At 40.8% G+C, this 25,080-nt stretch overlaps 1 protein-coding gene across 1 annotated transcript in view; it reads right to left on the bottom strand.

Annotated features, from left to right (window-relative positions):
- The window catches only part of Ccdc191 (coiled-coil domain containing 191), a 65,563-nt gene that overhangs the window by 36,792 nt on the left and 3,691 nt on the right, over positions 1–25,080 (bottom strand). Inside the window, exons 3-7 of the mRNA XM_051149964.1 lie at positions 18,829–18,970; positions 17,123–17,260; positions 15,666–15,844; positions 14,066–14,289; positions 8,935–9,088 (exon numbers count right to left, since the gene is read on the bottom strand). Coding sequence (XP_051005921.1) covers positions 8,935–9,088; positions 14,066–14,289; positions 15,666–15,844; positions 17,123–17,260; positions 18,829–18,970 — 837 coding nt within the window. The remainder of the gene's footprint in view (positions 1–8,934; positions 9,089–14,065; positions 14,290–15,665; positions 15,845–17,122; positions 17,261–18,828; positions 18,971–25,080) is intronic.

Here is a 25,080-nt window from a genome sequence, read left to right as displayed (position 1 = left end):
AGCAATTTAAGGAAGAGTTTATCTGAGCTCTAGGCTCAAGGGTGCAGTCTGTCACACAGGGAGGGGTGACAGCTACAATGGTCCAGGAGTAGTTGCAGTCTGAGGCAGTCGGTCACACTGTACCACAGCTGGGAGGCAGAGAGGAGGGATAAATGTTGATTCAATCTGGTTTTCCCCTTTTTATTTGGTCTGGAATAGTCCATGGGATGGCGCTGTTCACATTCGGGATATGTCCTCAGTCCTCCTGTAAACCTCCCTGCAAACTCCCTCACAGGTGTGTCTCCCAGTGATTCTAAGTCCAGGCAAGGTGACAATGAGGATTAAAGGTCACCTACCACATCTCCAGTAAATTACCTGCTGCTCTCAGACCTGTTTCTTCTGACTAGTTCAGAGACTAGAACTACAAGGGTGCTGTAGCCCTTTGCTCTTTGTAAGGAGAGCTGTTTAAAAGCACACTTGAGTTGGAAGAGGGGTGCATTCTGTTTACGCTAGAACTCGAAAGGTTTCCTAGCCAGGTAACCAACATGTCCTCTCTCCATTTCTTTCTTACTGCATTTGTTTCTGTATCGGGTTTTAGCTGCTACTGGTTTCCAGATATAATCACATGTTCTACCCCTAGCTTTTACCATCTCTTTATTACAGCTGTACTGATAGGCTTGATACGCTAAATGAACCAGAGAAAATCACTATGGGGATGAACTGTACCTAAGTTTTTTATGGAGCTATAATAGTTTTTCAAATGCAATACTACAATGTGAGAGAAAGTTTTAAAGTGAAATGCTGTCTTCCCCTTAAAATCTTCCACAAGACGGCATTTGGTTTTTAAGGATTCCACTCAAGAGAAGAAATGACAGCCCACCCTGCTAAATTTATTACCTGCACTGGAGTTGCCCTCGCTTTGTTGGCAAGAAAAGCTCTTCCCTGAAGTGTAATCACACTGCTGTCACTGCAGATGATTGACACTAGGTGGAACAGCAATTTGCTATCTAATCTTCATTGTAATTCTAACCCTGTCACTAGAGATGCTTGTTCTGATTAATGAAGTGGGTAACTCATCAAAATTCCTCAGCTATTTCCCTTTTGTCAGAAAGCTCGGTGATAATTGCATCAAAATTCTCTGTCATGGAAAAATAAACAATGAATTGTAAAGAGGACAAAAATGTCAACAAGTTTACAATTTATTTTTGCTGAATGGAACTAACTGTGGTGCAACCCGTAGTCTAGGGGACTTGGCTGAGGTTCAAATGTCAGGAAGAAGGTTGCCCTCCCATGAACGCCCTAGGGATTCCTTTCGGCTCCCATTCTGAAAGGAACAGACATCCCACACTATAACTGGAAGAAATCTTCATTGCCCTGTTTTCCTTTGGGATGACTGTTCACAAAGAAAAGGCATCACAGGAGCTACAAAGAATCTGAGTCTTGAAAAGGATCTTTTACCACAGCAACAGAAGTCGGTAGCAGCAAAGACCAGCCTTAAATTCTGGAATGGAAAAGAAGAGCCCTAAGACCTATCCTATTCCGACTTGACTTTTCACCAAATTGTCCCCCACCGCCCCCAGTCATCTAGATTCCTCAACTGACTTCATTAGAAGAACATCATTAAGTTTCCAGAACACAGGGCTAAGCCTTGTACTCGCTGTCAGACACCATGGAAAACTCCAGAGGCCTAAAGTCTGAGCGCCTCTACCAGGAGACACTTCTAATATTCAGTTTCACCATTTCTTCTTTTAACTTTAGTTTTTAACAACCCATGACTTCAGATTTAACAAGCATATCCAAAAGTACAACAACAAAAGAATAAACCTTCACCCAGGTTTATAACTTATCAAAACTTTTGCCAACCAGGGGCTTCACCCATCTTCCTATACCCTTTCCTCACTTGCAGAATCTAAAAATAAATCCCAGACATCAGACACTGAAATGTTTTATCCATAAATGTGTCAATATATAGGTAACATAAGGATGTTCGGTAAATTCTTAATACTGTTAGTAAGTTCCAATCAACAATACTGTATTTACTAAATAGCAATTCTGTGTTGCTCTAGAAGGGAAAGGCTTTCAGGAAGCAATTGGTTAGTCTTACTGCAATGCAGCCTACAGGCACGTCACTGTAGGGCAGAGCTCCTTTTCCAAGCTAACCTGGACTAGATTTCAGAACGCCACCATGTCTTTAGGGAAGGCAGGCTACTACTTCCCACGGCCTTCTCTTTCCCTTGAGACGCTCTCATCCTCCATCAGTCTCCAGCGTCTGCTTCTCCTCTTGCAGGCCCGGGCACTCACACGCATAAACTATCAGACAAATGCTTGTTTCAGCTCCAGGCTGAACAACGGTAAGACATAGAGTGACATCGTTGTCCTCACTCACAGGAGATTTTTATAAACACCAGAAATGTCTAGTGTTTTAAGAAAAAAGAAGTGTATTCTACTCTGTAAATATTTAGAGAATGGCCTGAACTTATGCCATAGACTTTCCCCTTAATTTTTTATTTGTTTGTTTGTTTGTTTTTCTGAGAGACAGAGTTTCTCTGTGTATCCCTGGCCTGTCCTGGAACTTAATCTGTAGATAAGGCTGGCCTTGAACTCAGATACCTTCCTGTCTCTGCCTCCCAAGTGCTAGGATTAAAATCATGCGCATGCGTCACCACTGCCTGTCTTTCCCCTTAATTTTTACAAGCAAATTTTAATCAGTATCTTTTAAAAAACAAAACAAAAGGAACATACTGAAGACTAGGTATTGGTAGAGTACCTGCTGGGACTGTGTAAGGCCTGGGGCTCAAGATCCAGCACTGGCCACGAACACTGCTAAAGAAAAGCAACCTGTAAGCTTACAGCACTTTGAAAGGACAAACACTGGCTCTAAGCTCTGGTCTCCTCGTGACAATGGGCAATTTGGGTTACTCATAAGGTGAGACAAGAAAAAAATGACAACAAGAATGAAACCTCCATCTCAAACAGATAAGATTTTAGTGGGGAATTTTCTATAAAGTTGATAATATAATAGTGACACATACATGTCGCAAACACTTTAAAAACATATCTCACGCAGTTAGAGCCAGACTCACGCCGGCCTCACATGCTTCACTTTGTTTTGGCATCTCTCTTCCTGTGCACTTCCCTGACACTGCAGAGAGGACAGTGGCCCTGTCACTGCAGCAATGGCTTTGCTTCAGTGCTCTGCAGGCATTCTGATAACAGTAAGATCTTTGGGAAGGAACCATGCTGTATGAAGGAGGCACTTAACTACAGTTTCCAACATCCTGCCAGGAAAAAAAATCACCATGCTTTTTTGGTCTAGTTTAGGATGGATTTTTGGAAGGCTCTACGCCACAGGCATAACATTAACAATGATTCCTGTGGGTCATTATTATCTTACCCTCTAGCAGAAAAGTCTAACCAAATAAGCAAATCAAAAGTTTCTCCCCAGAGAATGCAGATGTAGGCTAATATCACCCCATCTTCCATTGTTCTCTATGACTCTCCCAAGCTGAAGGGAGCACAGAGTTTCTAATCTTATTAAACAAAAGTATATTTCAGACTAGAGAATTAAGAAGGCATTTTCCAAACACTGTTAAGAATTTCGTAGTTAATCCCATGTTGTTTCTGCTAATTAGCTACGACATGTGAATTGCTGAATCTCCCTAAGAGATTTCACTGCCAGATCAAAGAGAAAATAGGAGAGGCTCTCCTGGAAAGTTGCTATGTAAAAACAAGTTCCTGCCACAGCGAAGGGGAAGCTGAGGAGATGGGGAGGGATGGTATACGCCAAGTGCCGCACCGGGTGCGTGTACTGACACAGGAGAGAAGCCACCAGCACTGGGGCAGCTGCAGCAAGATAGCTGCTTTGAGTCTGAGCCCAGCCTGGGTGACACAGCAAGCTGCCGGCTAGTCTGAGCTATGATAGGAAATTTGTCTTTTAAAACAAAACAAAACAAAACAAAAAACTAGATGAACTAAATAAGTGACTTAAATGAGATGTTAAGAATCTAGAGAAAAATTAAAATCCAAAATTATAGTACAAGAAGTGATAGAGACCTAAACTGGAGCAACTCCTAGAGAGAGATTCCTTAAAAGTCTCCCCAATAATAGAAATATATGATTATTTCTACCAGGTTTGTGCTGTGAAACATTCTGAGTTCACAGCCTGTTATCTCACCTTGGTGTGAGTCAGTGGCATTTTTCTCTTGTTTATCCTGTGCCCACTGAAGGCAGTTTTGGGCTCCTTTAGATCTGGGCAGGAATGGGGAACCAGACTTACACTAGAATTTACCAGAAGACTGTCCTTTTTCCATCTATGTGGATGGAAAAGTGTGAGGAGTCAGGTAGTAGGTTTTACCATGTTTTAGACACCCACTGCAGAAGTACAAAGCTAGAGATTTAAGGCCCATATCATAAGAGATAACTTGACCACACTGAAGGGGAAGAGAAGAACTTAAATAATATTGAAAAATAATAGTTTGACTGAAAACTGTGAGGCTAAAAATAAAAATGTACAAATATTGTACTGTAGATAGTAGATTTGCGCCCATCGTTGAGGGCTTGCTTTTGTTTCTGTGTGTCTCTGTGTGTGTATGTTTTGAGACAGAGTCCACATACTCCAGACTGGCCTCTAATATACTAAATATCACCTCTACCTTCCCAGTATTGAGATACAGGTGTGCCCCATCACACCTAGTTCCCCCATCACATTCAACTCTTGGAAGAGCAATTCTCAAACTACATTATAGCAAAGTAGGACTAAAGTACAAGTCAACAGAAAGCAGATAGATGAGGCAGCTTTCTTATAGTCAGGGGACAGTGCTACAAATGGGGGGTGAGCAGGGGCATCTGAGCTACATTGAAAATATCATTATGGAATCCTAATGACAACAGAAATTCAGACAGTTCATATGTAAATTAAAAATAAGGGAAGAGGATGAATAACATGACTCCCATCCTTGTACTGCTGTACTCCAAGTAGGGGTACTTGGTTATACTTATCTATATCTATATGTACAGACAGACAGACAGACAGACAGACACAAACAGGAAGCATAAGCACGTACAGGTTAGTAGACGCAGATAGCTCTCTTACTACTATGGGCTAAGGAGGCACAGAAACAATGGCTTTCTAGCAGCACTGTGCAGAATGGTCTTACTTTGTTTCTAAAGATCATTCTCTGAGAAAAGGAGCCAGAAGTCTATGCACAAGTGTTGATCTCAGTACTATGGCAGAGGAAATACAAGATGCACCTGGAGTGTCTTGTGGTGCCATTAAAACTGCCTGAAAAAAAAGGAAGTGTGACAAAGGGCAGAGAAGGCAACCCGAAGCTATTTCAAAGGTCAAAGATGGGACACTTTAAGCTACAAAATAAACAACAGTATAACCCAGAGAACAATAAATATTGTTGAGTCCATGGTGAATAAAATCAATAGTTACATAAACCAGCGAGCAAATAAACATGAGAGAAGGGTCAGTACTTTCTTCTAGAAGAATTTAAGATGATACATCTAGGAGAAATGAGGGAAATGCAAAACCACCAGGGGCAATTACAGCAAGACCCACCATTAGATGCCAAAACTGGTGAGTGACAATGGAGAACAAGATATTTACATCCGTTCAGCTTCTCCTGTGCAGTATGAAAGGGTAAACAGTAAGCTTCTAACGGAGAGACCCAGGAGACACGAATTTAACTAAGTGATCAACAACTCTGTACTTGACACGTAGGGGAAAGGTGCTATACTGACACTCTCATTGCAAGTAAGAGACGCCACAGAAAACCTAAACGGAGAGAGATGTTACAAAATGCCTAACCAGCTTCCTTAAACAAAACGCCCCAAACAAACAAAAAACAAAACCAAGGAGGTAAGTGCAAGGAAAGACTGAGGGCCTGTCATACAATGAAGAAAAGTGCAAAGGCACAGTAAAAGAGACCAATTCCTGGGTTGAGTCCTCGGACAGGAAAAGAGTGTCAGTGGAACAGTGAGTGACGGTCTAACAGGGTCTCTCTCAGTGGTAACAATTTCCTAGACTTGCTCAACACTTAAAAAACTGTCTAGATATGTTTTGTACATCTTCTGTACACCAAAGTCAACCTTCAAAATAGAACCTTAGCATAATAATGTATGAGCAAAAAAAAAAAAATCATGTGTAATCTTGGCAAAACAAGGATCATTCACTCAAATGTTGTCACTTTGCTAAATACATTGACATGTCCTTTTCAAACAAAGCAACCGGATTTAGATGGGCTATTACGGTTGCTATTGTTAACCCTGCAGTTCCATCTGAAACAGTTATGTCTACAACACATATGATTTTTACCATAGAATAGAATCCACTACAATTTTTAAATGAAGGTTTTAGAAAACACATGTCTTACTTCTGATTTTTTGCTGAAATATCATGGCATGCTTTCCCTGTGCTGTCTCAAGGAGCCCTTGAATATAACTTCTTTCTCTATTTTCTTTTATTATCTTATGTGTGTGAGTGTTTATCTGCACACCATTTATATGCCCAGTGCTTGTGAAGGCCAGAAGAGGGTGTGAGATCCCCTGGAACTGGAGTACAGACAATTGTGTGCCACCATGTGGGTGCTGGGAATTGAAGATGGTCCTCTGATAGAGCAGGCCATGCTCTTAAACACTGAGCCAGCCCTCTTTGTGTGTGTGTGTGTGTGTGTGTGTGTGTGTGTAGCTCTGGCTATCCTAGTACTCAACATGTAGACCACCCTGGCCTCACACTCAGGGATCCACCCACCTCTGCTTTCCAAGTGTTGGGATTAAAGGCATGAGACACCTCTCTATCTTTTATTAGGAATCTTTACTGTTGTTATAGAAGTACATATTAATTACATCTGTCTCTTGAAGGTTACAGAATTTAAGAGTTGCTGTTAAGTCTTTCACAAAATATTTATGTGAAACCTTTACATTTCCTTCTATTTCTGAAACTAAAACTGATTAAACTCTTAATATTGAAATAAGGATAACTTCCTACCCATCAGTCAAGGATGTCATCATAAAATATGTCCATTTTTTACATACACATTTATATTATTACACATATACAATTAGGAATTATATTAATGTTACATTCATAATATTTTGGCTATTTGAATTTGGCAACCTTAAAGAAAACATTTTTCCTATCTTGGTGTGTCTAAACTTCTGAATGTAAATCAGTATCTATCATATCTCATCTCTATCAACTTAAAACATCTATCTAGACCTAAAAACATCTTAACCTGTAAACAACTACGCTTAATTGTAAAACTAAACTGTCTGGTCTTCAACCCTATCAGAGACTTGAGAAGGAATAAAATTAATTACCTGAGTAATCAGGAAGTGCAGGTTAGCAGCTTCCCAAATGAGAAGATGAAAGAGACAGTGTGCAGCCTGAACAGTCACCCAAAACTCTGTAACCCTGGAGCATCAATTTGTCCATCTTTTAATAACTCATGTTGACTACTTTTTGCCTTTTATCTTGGTTATTCACATCACCCTCAAATTCCTGTTATTGATTTCCAGGGCCTTTTAAGTCTATTCCTACATATATCAAGCTCCATTAGGACCTTCCTATGCGTTTTCTTCTTGTTACATCCACTCATTTATGTATTCATTCTATTAACTTTCATGAATTTTAGCAATGCCTAAGGCCCTAGTGTAGGTGTTGTGAGGGCTAGAAAATATACATATTTATCTTTTCTTGTCCAACCATCTCATTTACAAATCTGCCAAGTAATTCATTTTATATAAAATGTTATAATTCCTAATTCATATTTTGATCAATTACCCTTCATTGAAAAAGCTGCTTAAGTACCATGAGGAGTTTGGATCAGAGATGTTCCCTGGAGGCTCATGTTTTGAATGTTTGGTCCATAGCTGGTGGTGCTGTTTTGAGGGATCCTGGAAATTTGGGGAGTGGGCGCCTAAATGGAGAAACAGGTCAGTAGGGGCAGGATGTTGAAGGTACATCTCTGACCACTTTCTAGTTGGATGTTTCCTGGATGTTGTGATGTGCACAGCTGTCTTCTACCAAATGCTCTTGCTGCTATGGAGTTGTACTTTAGTGCCTGGGATCATGAACTGAGCCTATGGAAGCCATCATCCAAAATGAAGCTTTCATTATACATTTGTTTCTGTTCTGTACTTTGGTCACAGCAATTCAAGGGTAATTGATGGAGAGAATATATATTTGTCAGTGTAAAGTTAGTCAGTAATGGCTGCAAGAGACTAAACCTTCCTTGAATGGATTATTCAACCATCTACTAACTCCTTGGGAATAAAAATTAAAATGTAGAAGCTTTGGGAAATCATTAGTTATTGTTCCTATAAAGGTTCTCCCAAATAAAGTTATAGAAAAGAAGATAGTTTGGTAGTGAGAGAAGAAGGGACATAAGTTATCATCACGTGTGGATTTCAGGTACCAGAAGGCAAGTGACTTGTTCTTGTGCCGTAGGCATAGCCCAGGTGGAACTCTCCTTAAGACTGTCGAAGCAGAAGCTCCATGCCCCAAACTGCCAGATGGTGGTTAAAAGCTAATCTAAAGAGGTTATTCAGAAGGAGTCCTAAGCATGGCTCTCAGTTTCCTGGGGACTCAAGCACACTTCCACAGCATGGAAGAACATCTCAGATCAGGGACCTGATGCACTACCTTGCACACCAGGTCAGCAGGCAGTAGGGACAAATGACAGGGCTGATTTAAGATGAACTCTGTCCCCTCTCTCCCTCTTCTCTCTCGTCTTCCTCTTTTTTGAGCTATGGTCTCATCAAGGAGATCCAACTACTCCGGAATTCACTATGTAGCCAAGGATGGCATTGACCTTGTGGTGACCCTTCTGCCTCAGCCTCACAAGAGCTGGGGTGACAGGCGTGACCCACCATGCCAGCGTACTTTCCCTGAAGGAGCTTCTTGTCATTCATGCTACTGGAAGCTGAATGGAGAGGCACCGTGCTTCTCACCTGGTGATTTTCCTGGAAAGTCCGGATTAGAATCTTCCTCAATTTTCTTTTTCTTTCTTTTGCCACTTTTTCTTCATCAAGATGTAAGTGAGAACTTCCCATCACTTCCCCCTCTGTATTCCTCTGAGAGTTTTCTTCTTGCTTTTTCTTTTCTCTATTAGCAGCAATTAAAAAACAGTTATTAGATTTAATAATGAGTAATTATAGCCCACTGCACTGGAATGAATGAAAGGGAAATATTCCAGAGCAGGGGACTTTAAAAAACTTTTTCAGTTTGTTACTTTGTAATATACAAACAAAATTAAGTACTTTAACAAACATCTCAGTAGATGGTTGTTTTTAAATTTATGTGCATTGGTGTGAGGGTGTCAGATCTTGGAGTTACAGACAATTGTGAGCTGCCATGTGGGTGCTGGGAATTGAACCTGGGTCCTTTAGAAGAGCAGGCAGGGCTCTTAACCACTGAGTCATCTCTCCAGCCCCATCAGTAGATGTTTTAATGAAGCATTTTTGACATTAATACTAAGCTATACCTTGACCAAAGCTTGTCAACTAATATCTATAAAGTACTTTGTAATGTAGATACAAGTTTTTGTTTTTCCTTCTAAAATGTCTCTGTGTGTGTTGTGTATGAGTGGGGGGGGCGGGGAAGAGGACACACATGTGCCATAATATGTGTCTGGGTCAGAGAACAACTTTGTGAGAATTGTTTCACTTCCACCTTGTTTTGAGGCAGGGTCTCTCTTGTTTTGGACATTGCATTTCTTTCGTTAAAAAAAAAAAAAAGTTTTATTCTTTTATTATTACTTACATCCCAATCATAGCTCCGCCTTCATCTCCTCCCAAACCCACCCTCCCTTCCTCTTTCTCCTCCCTCTCCCTTAGTCCTCAGAAAGGGGGAGCCCTCCTCCCCTACCAACTGACCCTAGCCTATCAAGTCTCATCAGAACTGTCTGCATCCTCTTCCTCTGTGGCCTGGTAAGGCCGCCCCTCCAGGGGGAAGTGATGGAAGAGTGGGCAACAGAGTCCAGTTCAGAGACAGCCTCTGCTCCCTTTACTAGGGGACCCAAATGGAGACTGAGCTGCCCATTGGCTACAGGCTACATCTTGGCAGGGGGACTAGGTCCTCTCCACGAATGGTCATTGGTTGGTGCATCAGTCTCTGCAGGGTCCCCTGGGCCCAGATTTGTTGGTTCTGTTGGTCTTCCTGTGGAGCTCCTGTCCCCTCCCGGCCCTTCTTTCCCCTTCCTCTTCCATAAGGCTTTTGGTGCTCCACTCTAAAGTTTGGTTGTAAAGTCTCAGCATCTACTTTGACCCCTGACTGGGTGGAGTCTTTCAGAGGACATTTATGGTAGGCTTCCGTCATGTTTCTTCCCTTCAACCACTTCTGGAGTCTATTCTATCTGTCCTTCTGAATGAGAATTAAGCACCATAGGGACCTCCTTGTTACTTAGCTTCCTTAGGTCTGTGGATTGTAGTGTGGTTATCCTGTATTATATGGCTAATATCCGCTTTTAAGTGAGCATATACCATGTGTGTCTTTCTGGGTCTGGGTTACATCACTCAGGATGATTTTTTTTTCCAGATCCATCCATTTGTCTGCAAATATCATGATTTTGCTATCTATCCTGCTGTAGGAGCACTGGGATTAGAAATACCAAGTATGGTACGAGTAGTTTCTATCAAATCCTAGAAAAAGTGTACTTAGGACAAGATACCTTTTTATCTCCCCCACCACATAAGGTTTTTATGTAATATTTTTAGTCCTCCCCACCCAGTAAAACCTTTGTTTATACAAAGGTCCACTGCTCTATTCTAGGACTTTGATGGCCTGGTTCTGTGGGCAGGGACTCCTTTCCCCTTCCCTTTCATGCCAGCTCTTTTCAGACTAGCCAGCTGAAAAGGATTGTGAGGGTGGACCCCAGCCAATGGGGAAAAGACACAGCCACCACCTGAGCTAGAATAAAACCCAAACGTACTTCCTGTTCAGTGTGGCCCCTCTTCCAAGCAGACCCTCTTTCCTGACTAAGAGTAAAGCTTGCCTTGCCCAGGCACTTCAGTTGGAGTGGCGGTCTCTGTCTTTACATCCCACAACAACTTCTAACAGCACCAGGCTTTGCAGTTGGCTCTGGGGGTTGAACTTGGGTTGTCAGGCTTGTGAAGCAAGCACTTTTTCCACTGTGCAGGTTCTCTTTTGTCTCTGCCACTAGGGCACTGCCCAGCCCCAATCTCTTCTTATTAGAGGGATAAATGAATCCATAAGTAAAAGAGGAACGAGACTCCTAGCATGAGCTTTAACAGGTTTTCTTGGATGAGAAAATGGGATCTAGAGACTCTTCCTACCCTCCATTCCGCCTTCCTGCAGGCCATCGTCCTTCACTTACTAACTCAAGTGACCTCATAGATTTGTGTCCCCCCCCCCTTTTTTTGAGATTGTCTCATGTAGCCCAGGCTATCCTTGAACTCCTGATCCCCCTGGCTCCAGTTCCCAAATGGAGAATGATAGTCATATGCCACTACTTTTGTGCGGAGCTGAGGATCAACCCCAGGGACTTGTGAATGTTAGGTAAGCACTCTACCAACGGAGCTACAGCCCCCAGATCCCAATATTGTCTTTTACTGGTGTTAATTATAGATGTGTATGCACATAACGCATATACTTCTTAATGATGTGGAACAAATGATGAGGAATCTCGGGTCAGCTATAAAAATTCGGGCAATCACCTAGACTTTTAGGAGCTTTACAGTTGTAGAAATTAAAATAGAGAAGAATCTAGAATACAGACACTGTGTTGTTCGTTTTCACATACAAGAGGCATGTAATGCTATGTGTTATTACTGGTGATACTGGCCTGCTTCACTGGGTTAAGGTTGATTAGTGCACATCTGTTTATTTGATTTTCAAAATTATTTTCTATTTATATATCTGTGTAAATATATGCCACATGTGTGCAGGTGCCTCAAAAGCCCAATAGAGGGAGCAGCTTCTATGGAGCTAGAGTTATAGGTTGTAAGCATCCCAGTGTAGGTACAGAGAACTGAACTCCAGTCTTCTGGAAGACCAAGAAATACACTTTAAAAAAAAGAAAAGAAAAGAAATATACTTAACTTCTGAGTCACCTCTCTATCCTCAAAGCTATTGTTTCTTTCCTTTTGTAATTAACAAATTTCTTTAAAGAAATACTTTATGAAGTAAAGCAGATTCAGGATTATTTACAAATAAGACATCGGGTCTAGAAGATACAGGTCATTCAAATTTCTCTTCAGAAAAAACATTAATAACATTTCAATCTTGCTTCATTATATAATCATTTAATAATCTAATAATTTTGTAACATTTATTATTTGTTACTATTTATAATGTTATTTTAGTTGTCACTGTGTGTTTGCATTTCTGATCAGTTCTTAGGGCAATTTTTCTAGAACTAGAATTCCCAGGTCAAAGGAAAATACCATTTGATGAGTCTTGTTATTTATTGCCAAATTGCTGTCTGGAAAGTTCAAATCAGTTCATCCCCCTAGAAGCAGAGTTCATTATCTGTGTCACTATAACCACGGGTAAGACTCAACTTTGATAAGAAATGACTGGCCAGTGAGCATGTGTTGCGTGTCCACTGTGAACTGAACAGAGCATCCTGCTACCATCAAATGTTACTTGTTTTCAGAATTTATTTTAGGTCAGCCTATTTTTCAAGGCTTGGGAGCAATCTGAAAAGCAGGGTTGACCTCCGTGAGAACTCACTAAAACACTGGTGATTGCTTTCTGAAAAGAGCAGTATTTGGAGGAGGCCTGAGCCTGGCACTTGAGGGAGTGAAGCACATGTCCACTGCTGAGCTGTTTGAAACTGGGCAGAATGAGAGCAATCAAGAACACAGGGGGAAAGCTGTGTGGGCTGATGCGGGTGGAAAGATTACCTAATAGGTCTTTCTGGCCCTGAGAATTCAGACACTTTAGTCATGTTGCTGGAAGATTTCTGCAGTTCATGCATCAGTGCTATTTCTCAGAATAAATACATTAGTTATTTCACCTGCAAAGCTCATTTTCTGCAGGAGGATGGATAACGTACTACATCCTGTGAGGGCTATTGTCATTTTCCTCTTATGTCAGATAGTTGTCTTCTTTATCAGTAATGCAATGACTTGCTGTATGATTATCAGAAAATAAGACCCTAGCTCAATTCACAGCAGGACAGGGGCAATTACAAACCACACAGAAGGAAGAAGGAAATGCATTTACCTTTAAAAATCGTATGCAGCCAACGAAATGCAAAGCAGTTACTATGATGCCTATTAACATGAAAACAATATTGAAATGATACCTCCTGGGATAGAGAAGAATGTGGTAAGCTGGTCCACAGATGGTGACGCTGTAAACAGGACAACTCATTTTCAAAGTAACTTGGCAACAATACTTCAAGAGTCACAAAAAGAGCTATCCCATTTAAACCACTAGTTACACTTATAAGGACATATCCTAAAAATACATGACAGGGTTCTAGGAGAAAAGGCATTCACTGCACTATTATATTGGTAGTTTAAAAAAAAGATTTATTGTATTTTTAATTATGTGTATAGGTATGAATCTGTGTGTGTGTGTGTGTGTAAAATGCTTGTAGAGGCTAGAAAAGGGCATGAGATTGCTTGATGCTGACCTGTTGTTGTGAGCCCCTAAGGAAGGTTCTGGAAGGTGAACTTAGGTCCTCTAGAAGAATATTCAGTGCTTTTAACCACTGAGCCATCTCTCTAGTCCTACTTGTAAAAAATTTTAAATAGCCAAAATGCTTAGCAATATAGGACAAGGCCATCATGTTGTGGTACAGCGGCTCAGTGGAATGATACACATGTCTCAGGACTGCAGACATGTTTGGTACAGCAGCTTAGTGGGATGATGCACACGCCTCAGGACTGCTGGCACGTTTGGTATAGCAGAATAACGAAGTAAACGTACTTGATGGTTGCAATTAAGTAGGCAAGGGGACCATGACCAGGAGGAAACATGGAAAAATAACTAATTTGTTAGGATGGTGGAACAGTAGGTGTTGCAATGGTAGTACATTTTTAGCACTTGAGAGTACTTCTCATATGTTTGCTTAAGCAGACATATTCCACACTGTTCACCACGCTGGCTTACATTTTCCAGGCTTCTTCCACAGTGTGCCTTCTTTCAAGTATCTCCCGTCGAAGCTTTACCATCTCTCTCTGAATCCCCTCCTGCTCTTTCTTGGCCAGCAGAGCCTTCCTTCTCTTCTCTTCTCGGACCAGACACTGGGCCTCCAAGAAGGCTGCTTTTTTCAGAGCGTTTTCCATTCTCTGGAACTCCAGCTGTTTCTCTCGTCTTAAGCGATTTTCTTTGACCTTACAGAAATCGCAAGGAGAATGCACAGGCAGACAGTCAGGACAAAATTCAGAATATAACCAATTAGAAACATCCTCAACCAGGACCCTCCACTGTTTATTGGAAAAGCAAAAGTAATTCAACACAAAGTTCTGCAAGCAGCCAGATGAAGAGGACTCTCACCAGCTGGGGTGGTCTAGCACGATGGGAAGGCAGGCTGAGTGCAATACAGCGGTCAGAGCCCAAGGTTTGGATTCTTATTTGGAAATCACGTCCCATTCTTAAGCTTGTCCCCTGTTATGTATACCACTTTCTGTCAGGCTCTGCACTTTAACAACCATTTAAGGAAGACTAGGGCTACATTAGGGTGGCTACACTCTGTAGAACAGAACAGTGATCCTTTATCTTAAGAAACACTACAAGGGTCTACTCATTTCTATCCTTATTGGAGTATGCCAGTAATTATGCCACAGCTGGGAACCAAAAGCAAGGCCTTTGTGGATAATTCAAGTAAGCACATTCATTCTTTTCAATGCTAATTCTTCAGAGGCCGGCTCCTCCCTTAACTTTACCAATCCCTTTTACCCTCTAGTTGTGGTAAGACTTATAGACAATGGGCTTAGGTCTTACTGAACCTTCCCTCCTTCCGTCAAGCCAGGACTCTATGTCTTCTCCTGTAGCTGGCTAGGCATACCTTAATGGTTTAAAACAGTGAATATTCAAAATTTGTAATTAGAAATTTAGTGTTGTAAAAAGACAGCACCATATGTAAATATTAGTGCTAGTTCAGTCTTAGTTCTGGTCATATGGCAAAGACATGGTCATTCTGAGTTCCCCAAACTCCTTTGCAAGGCATGGAGTCCGCCTTTTCCTCTATTACCTACTATTCCTTTTGGAGGAAGGAAAGTTCCCATATGCCTTTCCAATTCAAAACAGCTGAACTAGATTTAATTCAGATCTGTCCTCCTTTTCAAATTATAATCACAAAATGAGTGAATTTTAGTTGTCTAGAAAAGAATTATCCTTATAATATCCAGCAGAATATTCATGATAATATATTAATGTCACCATTCAAAGACCAAATTGGAGCAAATGCAATCTACATATTTATAATCGGAAGTGCCACATTCACACTAATAAAGTTTTAGTTCAGTACTCTACTGGTCAAAATCAATTATTCTAATTTTGGTTATTTCTTAAATAAATTGTTTCCTACTCTCAGTTTATGAGAATTATTTTTCTTCTGAAGTTCTTATATTTTATTTTTATTCTTCCTTCCAAACCACAGATGGCACCCTTTTTCATAATAAAGCCTAAGTCTTTATTTAAGCTTATTAAATGTGTTACACAAAGACTGCTTCCTGTTATCCATTTTAATTTTGTTTTTCCCTCCCACCTGCTTATGTCTCATCTCCATGGTAAGACGAGGATCCTTCTGCTGCCTCTTGCCTTGGTTTTCCTTCATTCCAAGCTCTTCCACCATCTCAGAATCCACCACTTCTTTATGGAGCAGATGCTCTATAAATTTCTGAACACTGGCACTTTCCTCCTCTTCCTCCAAATAGCCACATAAATCTGGGGGGTAAGAAAACAACAAAAAAGAGAATTAAAAAATAATATTCATATTTACATAAGAACTCCGGAAAATATAAGGCTGTGATGGTTTAACAAGTGGGAACTTGTAATGGCACCTGGATGAGTGTGGACCTCACCCTCAGATACAAGGACAAAACTCCACTCACCAGGAATTGCCCTCACCCAAGTCACTAAAGATTTCTTCATAGCCAAGTCTAAAAGGTATCACTTTAACCTAAACAACCTCAAAAACAATCCTCAATTGATCCCAGGATATAGTTCAGTGGTAAAACCCTAGTATCTATTAGCCCTGGCTTTAGCCTGCATTCTTTTACTTGATGCTGCAGAACGGCTGCACTATAGGTACATTTTATATGTCCAACTAAACTTTTAAGGAAACTATCAAACTGCTATCCAAAGTAAAATGCAACTTTACATCCTACCAGGCCTGAGGCATTGTCCCAGCTTCTCCACATCCTTACCCAGGCTGGGCAGGGCTGGTCTTTTAACTTTAGGCAATCTGAACAGTAGTGAAGTAGTAATCCATTGTAGGGTTATGCTTGCTTAGTGACTGAAGACATTGAGCAGTGAGGCTAGGTGACATCAAAGTAGCCTTTTTAGCTTTCAGAGCTCATGACTGTGGTGCCCTAGTGGGAGATTTTTGTAGAGAATTTTACAAGAGGAATGCCACCAGCTGGTTCCACCACGGCTGTCTGAGCCAGGAGTGGAAAGCTGTCCTACCATAACCGTGCTACCCTATCTTCAGAGGAAGATAAACAAGAGAAAACACCCAAACCCTTGAGGTACAGTAGAAGACCTCCTTACAAGTCTGTTATTTGATTTGTGTGACACTAGCTTTGTACAAAAGAGGAAAAGAAAGGAAAAATCCCGAGAAGAGAAACAGCTTCTCTTATAACTGAAAATGAATCAAAGAATAAGAAGCATTTTATAATTACAAAATGATATGTGAATATTTAAGTGTGTTCTCTGTCAAAGTGGTTATCTGATGATATGTGGGCAAGAGAGACTTTTAATTGCTACATAAATTCATAGCAAAATTATAAATAATGGAATATTTTAATTTTAAAAAGCAATAGGAACTTACTAACCAAGGATATAGCAAAGGGAATTTATATTCAATCAAGAAATATTAAATTTACAAAGATAAAGCAGACATACATAAGCCAAGCATATCATTTATTATTTAAAACAATAAAAAACACTTGTTAGAAATGTTCATTAGATGTTAAAGCTTAGAAGAGCCAGATAAGTTCTTACCATCAAACTTGTCACACTTCAAATGGCCGTGGGGGTCTAGCACAGGGGCGCTGCTCGGCACAGTGCTCTCCCCGTCTCCGTCGCTTGCTAATTCTTGTTTAAGTTTGTTGTCTAGCCAGTCGTTGACTAGCTCCCGAGCTATCAGCAGAACAAAAACATCTACTAGTATATCAGTGACCTTCAGCTTTCCTCTATTTGCTTCGTTCATTCATTCATTCATTCCATATTATCTGAACACCCATTATATGACAAGCACTATTTTAGGTACTAGGAATATAATAGGGAACAAAACTGGAAAGAAAAATGTTGTCACCATGAAGCTAACAGTCTAATCGAAGGAAAATGACAAATAAATAAACAAGATAAAAACAAAGCAGGGAAACAAGAATTGGAGACTGAGTGTTGTAGTTTTGAATTGGGTGGTCATGTCGAAGATACCTAAGCAAAGGACGGTTGTGAGTGAGGTATATGGATATGGATAGCAATACTGTCCTATGCGGGGGAGCAAGTTCAAAGGCCTCAGGGCACGTGTGTCTAGAGGGCTGGAGAAGTGACTAGGAGGGCAGTATGGCTTGAGAAATGATGGGGGGGGGGAGAATATGGTTGGGGGAGTGACAGCAATGGGATGGAAGAGGTGATATATAGATCAGGCTGAGAGTAGTGTTTATTAATGAGAAGTGATCTTGCCCTCATTTGAAATCCAGCAGTGCTGAAGCCATGTTTGGTTGTCATACAAAGGGAAGTGAAAACAGCATCTAATATGTCAAGGGGAGGACGCTGTTCATAAGACAGCCTCTCCCAGCCCCCAACATTAATAATCTCTGGCGACAAATGTCAGAAGTCTTGAGGCTGAGCCCCTTTTGTTTAGAGTCCTGATGCCATTGTCTGTACTCTGCCTACTACTCCTAAGTGGGAGAAGCTACAGGAGGGTTAAGTAAAATATCTTTTGAGACATATCTTACTTTGTAGCTCTGGATGCCCTGAAATTCACTATGTAGACAAGGCTGGCATTGAGCTCACAGAGAGGTCCACCTGCCTCTGCTTCTGCCTCTGTGGTACTTGGATTAAAGGTGTGTGCTACCATGCCTGACTTCTGTTTTTTAACTTATTTTTAAATGTTCTTTAATTTTTATCTTACTTTATGTGTGTGGTGGTTTTGCCAGCATGTATGTCTGTGCACCGTGTAAGTGCCTGATGGCTGCAGAGGCAAGAAAATGCCCTGGATTGGAGTTACAGACAGCCATCAGCTGCCATGTGGATGCTAGGAAATGAACATGGGTTCTCAGGAAGAGCAGCCAATGCTGTTAACAGCTGAGCCATCTTTCCAGCCCAAGAGGTGACATATTTCAAGAGGATCACTGACTTCTGTTAAAACAGACTATATGGGATAAGGACAGAGAATGTTATGATGAATATGACAGGCCAGTAAAGAGGGGACAGTGTCTTCATAAACATGCAGACACCAGTATGAAGACACACACACACAGACACACAGACACACACACAGATACACACACACACACACTGCAAACACAAATCTTTACAGACGGCATTACACATAATAAAGGAGTGACCTCTAGAATAAGCAGCTTCAGGTAGTAGAGGAGGAAAGGTTAAAAGCAGCTTTCACTCTGTGCTTTGCAGGGAGTGCTGCGCTAAGCTTTAAGGACTGCTCACATTACATGGGCCACTGCATCCTTTCTCACCTTCTTCATAGACGTCATCAGGATACTCCATTGGCTCACATGTTCCCAGATCTACCGCTTGTCGCCAAAGCCCTCCAGGTAAATCTGCGTTTGTGGTAGAATATGAATTCAAAATAGCAAAATCCGGAGCTTTCTCCACTTTCTTCAGAATAACAGAAAAAAAAATTCATCAGATAATAATAACCCCACTCATGGTTAGAGCTGTTTTTCTGACAACCAGTATAATTTTTAATCTTCCCATTTTTGTTGGAACTCTGGACAATGTTTTAATTTTGTGTGCAATGTTAAATTATTTGCATCCTTAGTTCTAACTGGCATTCCCAATGTTTATAAGAATGTTGTTTATCCAGGTGCAGTGGCACACACCTGTAATCTCAGTAGTCTGGGAGGCAGAGGCAGAAGGATCTCTGTGAGTTCAAGGCCAGCTTGGTCTACAAAGTGAGCCCAGGACAGCCAAAGCTACACAGAGAAACCCTATCTCAAAAAATCAAAAAACAAAACAGCAAACACAAACAAAAACACAAAACAAAACAAAACAAAATGCTGTTTAGGCTTAGGTAAATTGAAAACAGGATTTATATAGAGACACTGGTGCACAGGCCTAACAGCCAGAGTTTGATTCCTAAGCCCCATAATGTGGCAAGAGAGAACCAACTCCTGACTGTACACCTACATACATACATGTACATCCTACATACACACATGCATACATGCAAATGCATACACACACCATGATATAACACAAATATTTATTTTTTATTAGCATGTACTAATTGTCCAAAATAATGCATTCCATCATGATACATTCACACATATATAATATGCTTTGATCACATCACATTATGGTTTTGTCCCCATTGGGTAACTTTGTTTTAGGGCATTGGCAATGGGATCCTGAAACCTGAATACCTTATTCCGAACAAATATCTGATACTAGTCTCTGTGCTACTGGGACTCATAAGTGAACAGGAATCATGGGCTGAATCTTCAAATTACTAAGCTGCAGGGGACTGCCACTGTGTATCAAGCAAGCCACAGGTCCGATAAAATTGAGATAGCCACCACTGTAGTCATATAGATTGTTTTTAACTCAACAACAAGCATTTAACAAAAACATGACCAAATTCACGGGGTTAGGGAAGGAATGAGAGTTGAGCAAAGCACCTTGGGTTTTGAGCAGAGTAGGGGACATTTTACTTCAACAGGTAAACCCCCGCATCCGTGTCCCCACAAACTTGTGTTACCTTGTTCTTACTGAGAGTTCACTCTTCAGACTGGAATTGACAACTGACAACTCAAGACTCAGTACTTCCGGTGAAAATTGTGGAGTCTTCCAAAACTTACCATCAGTCTCTCAGCTTCTGTCTGTCTGTCTGTCTCCTCTTCCTTCCCTCCCTCCTCATACATGTTAGAAAATGTTTTGATTCTATTTTCAACATCCATTCATAACCTGCCCCCTTGGCACTGTCTCCACAGCCACTACCTCTGTCCAAGGAATGAAAAGTCTCCCAACAGCTTTTCTGGACCAGCCTTTACCATGGCAAGAGATGGCTTGAAGTAAAAGCACTTCAGTTAGATTTACGACAAATCCTTACAGTATGCTTCAAGGTTATGGACCCCAGTTCCTTTGTGGGCTCTAATGTCTAACTAGAGCACTGTGTCAACCACACTGATCACTTTGTATGTTCATCCTCAGATCGTCTGATGACGGTGCCACACCAACGCCCTAGTGGTTACCATTGCTCTCCCACCATACCACTCTTTCCCTCACCCCCAGTCTATGCTCAAAAGTCACCTTCACAGCAGGGCTTCTCCACAACCACTGCAATTTCCTCCTCCTGGTTCTCCTCTCATCTCCAATGCTGCATCTTTTATCAGTTTATAATACACTGTCTCTATTATAGCCTCTAGAAAGAACAGTAGAAACTGTTCTCTTCAAAAAAGAACCCCGAGCAATCAGATTCTGGCTAGTACTCACTAAGTGCCCCAGAAATACTTTTGCAAAGGAAGAATTAACTTAGATATTTATTCAAAGATGTTCCACACTGTGTTTGTAGTGTTCCTGACCTACTTTGGAATGCCTTTGCCTCTTGCCCTTGGTAGAAAACTTGGTAATAACTGCAGAAACTTGTCATAGGATGAGCTTATGTTGACTGTGTTGGGTTTCTGATGTCAGAAGAGGAGTAAAGTTTAAAAGTCAAGGATCAAATCTAGGGGTAGGGGTGATGTAAAACAGAAAAACAAAACGTGGTCCCATCAGAGTTGAGTCAAGGAGACGCTAGGTCACTCTACAGACACTGTGCCCCATTTTATTTCTCAGAGCCCGAGGGTTGTCTGGCTTTATGTTCTGGCATGCATCGGTGAATGCACTGATTATTATTATGCTGGTATAGCATATCCTTTAGGTTATCAAGTTCTAAAAACGATGACTTTGTGTATATTTCTACTCTAATATGAGGTATTGTACCCATATAACTCAATTATAATACAAGGCTTACTTCCAGTGCTTGGAAAGTGCTATTAAGCTGTTTAGGAAAATTGAGTTATACAAATTAAATGTTAGTAGATTAAATCATGGTCATGTCAATTGCTAGTCTACTTTTATCAGAAGAATATACAGGTGCAGGAGATAGATATGACTCTATAGAAAGACAAGGTCTTCAAAAACCCCAGAGACATGCAGAATATGACATTTAAAAATGTTTTTATTACTTTAAAGATTCATTGACAATGAGAGAGGTTAACTCATGGCAACACCTAGCCTACCTCAAAGAGGATGATGAACATCAAAGAGCCTCCTCATGGAGATGGCTTCAGATGTGGTAAACTAGCCACTGGGCGAAAGGTCCTCATTTCTATCACAAACAGAATTCTGCCTAAAAAAGGGCAAGTTTAGATGCAGGCAGAGTCGATGGCCAACTCTGCCAAGACAGGGTAAGCAAGTACTCAATAGTTCCTGCCTCACAAATATGTCTTTCAGATATATTGGGCCAGAAGATACTCCAATGTTATAGAGAGTTTTGGGTGACTATTCAGGTAGAAAACTGTCTCTGTCATCTTCTCATTTGGAGAGCTCCTAATCTGCACTCCCGGCATACTCAGATCATCAAGTTTATTCCTTCTCAAGTCTCTGAGGGAGTTGAAGATCAGGTAGCTTAGTTTTACAATGAAGCTTAATTGTTTAGGGGCTAAGATGTGTTTAGGTCTAGATAGGTGTTCTAAGTTGATAATGACAATATGTGATGGAGACTGATTTACATTCAGAAATTTAGATGCACCAAGATAGGAAAGTTGTCTTCTTCAAGGCTGTCAAATACAAATAGCCAAAACACTAAGAATGTAACATCTGTATAATTCCTGATTGTGTCACGGTTCTTCTTGCCATAGGTAACCTATTGTATATGTGTGTATAATATAAATATATATGTAAAAAATGAAATAATTAAAAAAAGAAAGATGACTTTGTACATACTGTTTGTGCTTCTACATACGCATGTGTAAACAACTACAAATGAAGCTATTAACTTTAATTTTTAACTAACACTGATACAGAAAAAAAGCCAACCCAACAGATTTGTAGACTTGATTTAATTCTTTAGACTATGAATACAAGAAATAATTTGTATTCCAAAGAAATGAAATGTCATTTCATTAGAAATTTGTATCTTTTTTTGACTTTTTAAAAACTTTTTACATACACGTGTTTGTCTGTTTTTATTTACATGCATGGATAGATGTCAAAGGACAACTTGCAGAGGCCAGTTCTCTTTCTCTACAGTGGGGTCCCAGAAATCAAACTCAAATGGTTAAGGCTTGGAAGCAAGTGCCTTCACCCCATAAGCCATCTAGCCAGCACTTGTATAGGTTCTTAATAGAAGACGGTAGAGAGTTTGATAAATATGAGAAAAATAAATCTTGATACTAAGCAAAGGGTCTGAAAACGACAAATGAGTAAAAGGAAAGGTTTACTCAGTCCTAGCAAAGCAAGTGTTTAAAATATGTACTAGATGACGCTGAGGGTTAGAACCTAACAGCTGAGAGGAGTCCTGTCTACATCTGAGTAACCTCTGCCCATTCATCTTCTTGTCCTTTCAGAAAGACAAGCTCTGTTCCAGCAGTCTAGTGACCTTTCTGCGGAAACACATGTGAACACTTCATTCTTAGACAGTTCAAGTTTTTGTTTTTGGGTCCACATGCCATCTGCATGGTAAGCTGTTCGGGAGCAGCTCTAATCTAAGACAGACTTAAAGATTTAAAAACAAGCTGTGTGTGTGTGTGTGGTGGGGTGGGGTGGGGTGGTTGCACCTGTGGTGCAGGACAGAGGACAATCTTGGGTTTTGCTTTTCTCTCACTGGCTTGGCACCACCAATTAGGGTCTGCTGGCCGGCCAGAGGACTCCTGGGGTCCACCCATGCCTGCTTCCCTAGCTGGAATTACAAACACCACCATGTCTGGCCTTTTATATGGATTCTGGCACTCTGACTCAGGTTCTCATGCTTAGAAGACAGACACTTTAACAACTGAGCCATCCATCTCCCCAGGCCTAGGAAGAAGCTTATTCGTTAGTAACTAGGTTCAATCAAAGTTCCTTTGCAAAACACTACCTCAGTTATTCCTATAACCGTATGCATATTCCTCATATCCCACAGATCATCAAAGATGGCAGAAACAGTGGCTACAACCTGACCCTACATCTCCTTAAAATCAGAGGATACAGACAGGAGTTTAACATTTCCTCATACACACGTTTCATGCACAATTTTAAAAGTGCCAATTCTTTTAAATATCACTCTTTACAAAGTTAAGTATTTGATGTTTTAACAATAAATGTATGTATCATATAATCCTAAAGGAGAGTAGGCAAGGATGGGGTTAGGGTGTGGAAGTGGCTGTGGGGAGTTTGAAACTGAGTTGTATGGGAAGGCTCTAGATCATGTCTCCAAGAGGACAGATCGTCCAGGCTGACGCATTAGCGAGTAACAAAGCCCAGGCGGTACCTCTTTGATGGAGGGGAAGCAGACAGACCTGGGAGGAAAGGAAGCATACAGAGTATCAGTATAAAGGCATTTCAGAATAAAACTGATCCATGTTGACTGACCGAGGACCTGGAGGAGAGAGTTTCACCTGATAGCACACAGAAAACGTTTAGAAAGCTTAATGAAGCAGGAGGATGTACCGAAGTCAGATGAATCAGACAGGATAAAGATGAACTGTAAATCACAGACGACTGCATTTAGTGCTAGGCAAGTCCCTGCCTGATTCTAAGCGATTTCTGCATTGTTGGGGATGCAGATGTCAAGGCTGGCTGCATCTTCTGTTTTATCACAGCATTCCCCACAACTCTCCTTTAGCAGCCCGCTGAACCATACTTACAGGATGTTTCAGATCTTGAACCAAACCTTGCTAATCACCTCTCCAACCTCATCATCCCATCTCCATTCCTCTTATTCCCACAGCACTGGAGTTGGACCCGGTCTCTCCTTCATCTCTGTAAGACCATGAAAGAGTACCTACCCTTCCTTCCTACTCATGTGGATAGTCAGCTACTGCCCTATTTACATATCTTTGTCCCTTCACTTCTGTAGGGACTTCAAGCTTGGGTCAGTTTAATCTACCATGCTTTTTTGTACCATAAAAGATTATGGTTATTTAATTCTGCTAAATCCATGATGCAACTGGCAATTTTCCTTTTCTGATCTAAAGAGAGGCCTTTCTCTATCGTCACCATCCTTCCACTGAACCAACTCACAGCTGGTTTTTATTTTTTTATTTAAAAAAAAATTTTTATTATTAATTTATTCTTGTTACATCTCAATGGTTATCCCATCCCTTGTAACCTCCCATTCTTCCCTCCCTCCCACTTTCCCCTTCCTCCCCTCCCCTCACAGCTGGTTTTTAAAGGGCAGGAAAGAGCATAAGTACTCAGAGTATACCCAGAGTTGTGATATATTATAAGCACAATCGGGGAGAAAAAAAGAGGCGGAGAACAAGAGAGGTACTAGGAGAAGCGAGAGAAAATGGTCCAATGAACAAAGATAAATGGAGGAGAAGGTGTCTGAAACACAGACGCTGAAGCTATCAGATTAAACTGGAGAAGTCTGATGGCTATCAAGAGACAACTAAATTTGGTCAGGAAGTCATTTCTAGTGACAGTTTCTGTTAGATGGAAACTGAAATAAATAGCCTTTTTTGTGTGTATGGTACTGGTGCCGCTGGTTGAATAGAAATGGATCCTAAGGAAAACAATTGTGG

The sequence above is a fragment of the Acomys russatus genome, chromosome 8 (assembly GCF_903995435.1).
Source record: "Acomys russatus chromosome 8, mAcoRus1.1, whole genome shotgun sequence".
NCBI lineage: Eukaryota > Metazoa > Chordata > Mammalia > Rodentia > Muridae > Acomys > Acomys russatus.
This window is presented reverse-complemented; position numbering and strand designations above follow the sequence as displayed.